Source organism: Salvelinus alpinus, chromosome 9 (genome assembly GCF_045679555.1).
Source record: "Salvelinus alpinus chromosome 9, SLU_Salpinus.1, whole genome shotgun sequence".
NCBI lineage: Eukaryota > Metazoa > Chordata > Actinopteri > Salmoniformes > Salmonidae > Salvelinus > Salvelinus alpinus.
The window spans coordinates 50,262,012-50,267,685 of record NC_092094.1 but is presented as its reverse complement, the minus strand read 5'-3'; the positions used below and the strand labels follow the sequence as shown (position 1 = coordinate 50,267,685).

Sequence of the window (5,674 nt, the reverse complement as noted above, 5' to 3'; positions counted from 1 at the left end):
ATGCAAATATCGTAGTAGTGTGAAAAGTATTATTAGTAGTATCAAAAAACATTGAAGCACACTGACCAGTGGTATTCCGTACATTTGACGGTTGTTTTGGTGTTGGTAACTTTTGCGGTTTTGACCGCAGAATAATATTATTATGAAGTATGAACAGTTCATAATGTTGTGCTTTGCTTTAAGCAAGCACACCTAATTATTACAGGCCACTAATTCAGCTGACTGGCAAGGTGAGCATCAACAAGCCCAAGTTGGAGATGTGCTGCCACAAGTAGGATCAAAACTGGTGGCTGACTTGTTGGTGGCCCTTCTGCCGAGAGCTGTGCTGGCGAGCAGCAACCAATCATTCAGCATAAGGAAATGTGCGCAAGGAGAAGCTGGACGATTACATTGTGGAGGCCGTCCCCGATAACATTTTCATTCATTTTACCTCATGTTACCAGTTTCATATACAGCGTCTATATGCGTTCTCATTGTGCTGGAAGATTATTGGAAAGTCTGGTAATAACTTTGTTTGAACAGATCCCTACTCATCAGCCACTATTAATGGTCATAAATGTTCTTTTTTCTTCTCTCTTTTATCTCTATCTCTAGCCTATCATTTTCTTTTTATCCTTCTGTTCACTTTTTCTCAACATTTCTATCTTTTCCCCTTGCGCTCTTCTCTGTCTTTATCCTCTCCCTTTCCCCTCTGTCCTAATTTCTGTCCATCCATTTTCTCTCTTTCTATATTTTTTCTCTGTCTTTATCCTCTCACTTTCCCCTCTGTCCCACTTTCTGTCCATCCATTTTCTCTCTTTCTATCTTTTTTCTCTTTCTTTTTCATCCTCTTTTTGTATTGTTTCTCCTCTCTCGCTCTACCTTTCTCTCTATCCTTCTCTCAATTTCTTCATCTCTCTTTCCCCTCTACCTCCATTCTCTTTATCCCATTTCTAACTTTCTCTATTCTCTCGCATTCTCTTTTTCTCATTTTATCCCCATTCCTTTGGCAATTCCACACCTTTTATCAGGGAATATACCTTTTCCATTTTTTTAATATTTTTTTTTCATATGCACGGCGGATTTTGATTACGTTTTTGGGGTATGTTTTGTGTGCGCACATGCTCGCTTAAGTTTGTGTGATTCTTGAGATTGTTGAAGCTCGAGCTTTTTATTGATCTCATTCAAGGTTGCATTATGTCAGTACCATAAAGCATGACCTTTTTGGTCACTTCAACCCAAAAAGGGTGGTACAAAGACCATAGTATCATGGTAATAATACATTGTAAACAACTACCATGCTTTCCTGTTTACATGCTGCTAGTACTAAACCAAATATAGTCACTCCACCTGTGGTAGTACAATCAACAAAATTCATGGCAGGAACATACTATGGCATTTGCACCATGAACAATATGAAAGGTCCATGGTATTTTTTCCCCATTGTACTACCATGGTACATCTTCGTAAGGGCTGTCTAGTTCTCAACCGTACATCCCGCACACACATTAGGTTGTGCTTTAGCATCAGTTTGAGAGGCTCACAGATCAATGCTAAACTTATCAATTGCCTATAATAAAATTGTTGAATTGTGCTGCGTAGGCCTCTAATTTGACATCTACAAAAGACTGTTGGGTGAGATGAAGGTGTTTTTGTTGAGCTGCAAGAAAACAGTGTCTTAGTCATTTAACTGGAGGGGTTAGTTAGCTTGACAGGGGTATCCCTTGGCAACAACAACATGTGGAAGACAGCCTTTTGCTAAGAGATTTCTTCAACCAGAAAAGTGGACCCCCCCTTCCTTCCTCCAAAGGAGATTATAGCTCACAAATGCAGGTACTCTCACTCTATCCATTAGTTTACATGTTCCGAGTTGTCCTAATCAGAAAAAGACCCCCCCCCCCCTCAAAAACATTATGAACTTTGCGAAATAGTTCAGGCAGAAACGTTTGTTGAGGTTCCGTAAATATCCATCAGGCCTGCCCTATGACATTCCCTAGCCTAGCTTGACTAGTCAGTCAGTGATAGCAGACCTTATTTCCATGAGAATGGCGAGGGGCAGGGAAAGGGTTAAGCCTGGACTGTGGGATAAGGAAGAATAGACATTCAATGCAACGCTAATTTTCTGCCCCGTGGGACACACCAAGAAAAGAGGACAAAGCCCAGCATAAGACATGCTGAGAACCACGGTATACTGTGTGCACCTGCATGCTCTAAAAGCAGTGAGGGAACAATGAGATTTACCGAAACGGGCAATTATGCTCTGAAGTCCACTCTCCTTTTCTGTTGGGAAAGAAGCGGGCAAAGGTCTGGAGAAAGCGAGATATTATCGGTGGATGTAGACCTACATAGGACTTTTACTTATACCAGATTTTCTCAAGCTACAAATAAAATAAATAAAAAATGTATCTGAAAATCTGTCTCAATGTTAATCTTAAAGCTTAGCTACATTTGATGTAAATGGTGTTTGTTTAGGAATTTATCATTGAAAAATTGTGACGGTAGAAAATAGAAAAATTATAAAACAAATCTTTATTTCTTTTATTTTTACATTATTATCGTCAAGTGACTTGAAATAACAATGCCCTTACTATAAGGGCATTAATAAAAACATTTCAATACATTTCAAAACTCTAAATAAGGCCTGAACCTTAGAAAAGCAGCATTGATTTAAACTAAACAATAACCAAATCCTCAAACATTTGTTCAGTTTTGTTTCAAAAAGTTGTGAAATAAAAACCAACTGCTGTTAACTTGAATATAAATCAAAGTGTGTCGACCCATTTAGATGTACATTCGTTTTTCTGAACAGACAGAATTGGCAGTCTGAGGGAAAAACTTGGGATTGTCAGCGTCGAAACCATTTTGTTCAGAATTCATGAAAATAAAGTCCAGTTCAACTTTTTGAGATCCCATTGCAGTCCTAAAAACTATTTTCATATGAGTGGGTTTAGAGAAAGGCCAGAATGGGACAATATCTGATGTTCGCAATAACTCATAACCATTGAGGCGTTCCAACTAAAATGCACACTGAAACCAATCAACCAATCAATGACATCATCTTGCCACAAAATAGTGTTTGTGTCAGTGACTGATCGCATCTTTGTATTAAAATGAAGTTTTTCTTTCTTCAGTCCCTACACAATGGAGAAAAAAAGTCAATCCCAGCAGATCAAGTGAGATCAGGTTGTGGGTAAGAGTGAATTCAAAGGTGGGTGAGTGGAGCTGACCCTCCCAGGTAATGCTGCTGGATGTTAGCTGCGGATGCAGAGTACCCCCTCTGGGCATCTGAGGCATCCCCCCCAGGCATGTACATGCTGATCATGTCTCTGAGATGGTCCCCCTGGACCTGGAGACCACGCTGGGCCTGGTGGTGGTTGTGGGTCCCCGTTGGGGAGGGGGACATGCTGTGGCCATCAGACTGCTGCTTCACCATAGACATCACTGGGCTGACCTGCTGGGTGCTGCTGCTGTAGGACATGGGGCTGGATGACAGAGATTGGAGAGTGAGTTACAAATCAAGTGAGGCAAATAAATGAGAGGAACTATTGGACTTGAAAAAGTCACAAAATAACAGAAAACAAACCTAAAACCTACATTAACAAGGTGAGAATAGGCTACCAGCATCCTTAAAACGACCTGGCCATTGGTTTGGTTGTTCCAACATCTCAATGACTGTTGATTAGCAACAGTTTAGGCATATAACTCCCATTGGAAAGGAAATATAGCTGAATACACAGCAATTCCATTCACTGACAAAAGGAAACCATCTAAATTCACCTGTATGCGTTGGCACCATTCATGTAGGCCTGGGCCTGGGCCACGCTGGACTGATACTGAAGTGCTGACAGGTCATAGCGGTGAAGTTGCTGGCTGTAGCCGAGGGCCTCGCTCTGCATCGCCGCCGTGTAGCCCCCGGTGTGGCCCCAGCCATAACTGTCGATTCTGGGGTTTCCACCTTGTCCCTGAGCCGTGGACGCACCCAGCAGGTGGTTACCAGCCGACATCTGATACTGCGCGGCTAGAGTATTGTTCTTCGGCATTAGTTTGGTTTTACGACGGGGTTTGTATTTATAGTCTGGATAATCCTTCATGTGCACCGCGCGGAGGCGCTTGGCCTCGTCAATGAAGGGCCTTTTCTCTGCGTCTGTCAGAGATTTCCACGCGACACCCAGTCTTTTGGATATCTCAGAATTGTGCATTTTGGGATTCTCCTGAGCCATTTTCCGTCGCTCGCCGCGAGACCATACCATGAAGGCATTCATGGGCCGCTTGACTTTGTCCATCGGGTCAGGTTGGATTGCCGGTGGTTTGGATCCTGTGTGGCCGCCCCCGTGCCCCCCTCCTCCATTCGCAGGTGGCATCCCTGTTCCAAGATGATGCGAGGGACCAGAGGACTTGAGTTGGTGCTCCATAATGTTATACATATTTACCATAAACGAAATATACAATTTGTGAACAAAGTTTTAAAATTACGCCTGCTGTCCTCGCAGTGGTTGACCAACCTTCCTTGGTAATAAAAATAAATAAAAAGTCGGAGAAAATGTCAACCAAGCATCCCAAGCATTAGTTGAAGACAATACAATTAAAAATGTCAGAGATGTAAATAAAGTCGTAGCGAAAACATCCTGCTACCAACTCACTATTCAGATGCAGACCTTTCAGGCTACTCTGAGAATTGAGATCTTGAGATACTGCTGTAGAGTTCCTTCTTGAAATCAAAACTCCCTCTCTCACTGGCAGCTTGGTGATTATAAAACGTATTCTCCGGTAAATCCGCTCTTAACTTCCCTCCCTTCCTCCACCCTACTCATTTACATCACTATAGAAGGGGTGCGGTGAATTTGGAATGCACTTGAGTGAATATGAAAAGAGGAGGAATCGCTGAGGGAGGGAAGGAGGGGGGGGTCCCTTCACCCCCCCGCCCCCCTCTCTTTCCAATAGCAAAGACAAACTTTAGTTTGTTACATGTATATATAGTTCATGTTTATTTCATATAAATAATACTTTTGTTTCAGGCTTCTTTCCATAACATTGGCCACCACAGAGACATGTTTTAGGCAAGGGAGGTAGGAAGGAAGGATGCGGTAGGAAGGAAGGATCACCCAAGTCTCTCTCCAATAAAAACTTTGAAACTATTTTAAATGTTCAGATTCGTCATTTTTATTTACTGAAGACATAGAAACATTATGTTTGAGATTTTTCTGGGGGCCTAATATTGACCGCCACACTAATGACACTTGTTGACAATAATCCCAAGTTTAGGCTTTTCAAATAAATGTCATATAAGAATGAAATCCGTAGTGTATTTGAATGACCTAATATATGACAATATACATTCCATTGCATTCTATTGTCGAGTGCCTGGTAGACCTATGTTTTCAGAGAGAAAGGATGTCAACAAAACAGGATCCATTTCCCAATGTAGCCCATGATCCATGCCCCCTCTATCCAGTAGCAGCTCCCTGCTGTTCTGAAATAAGGCTAGGTGGGATATTACTAGTAGCTACCCATTGACACCCTTTTCTAGTTTCTATTGGTCATCACTTTACACCTCCATTGTTGGTTAGGTGTTCACCCATAGCCATCCATCAGTAAATAGCTAATTCATTATGCTTTGCAGGATCATGCTAAGAGTCAGTGCTTGAGTTGGGCCAGTGTCCAAAGGTGTACCGGCGACTCTTATAGAATATAGGCA

The 5,674-nt window shown here is 42.0% G+C and overlaps 1 protein-coding gene across 1 annotated transcript; it reads right to left on the bottom strand.

Moving 5' to 3' along the window:
- Positions 1-2,487: 2,487 nt before the first annotated feature.
- On the bottom strand, positions 2,488-4,737 carry LOC139530292 (transcription factor Sox-19a-like). The gene is made up of 2 exons (XM_071326548.1): positions 3,757-4,737; positions 2,488-3,461 (listed from the first exon to the last, which is right to left on the bottom strand). Exons 1-2 carry the CDS (start codon positions 4,410-4,412, stop codon positions 3,182-3,184), a joined length of 936 nt encoding a protein of 311 aa, XP_071182649.1. The 5' UTR covers positions 4,413-4,737; the 3' UTR covers positions 2,488-3,181.
- Between the last annotated feature and the right edge of the window lie 937 nt (positions 4,738-5,674).

What these genes read in the sequence shown, in the direction of transcription:
- LOC139530292 (XM_071326548.1), bottom strand. Translation starts at nt 4,412, where the DNA reads ATGGTAAATATGTATAACATTATGGAGCACCAACTCAAGTCCTCTGGT. An exon ending in AATGGTGCCAACGCATACAG is followed by an intron (nt 3,462 to 3,756) that starts GTGAATTTAGAT and finishes TCTGTCATCCAG; the next exon opens with CCCCATGTCCTACAGCAGCA.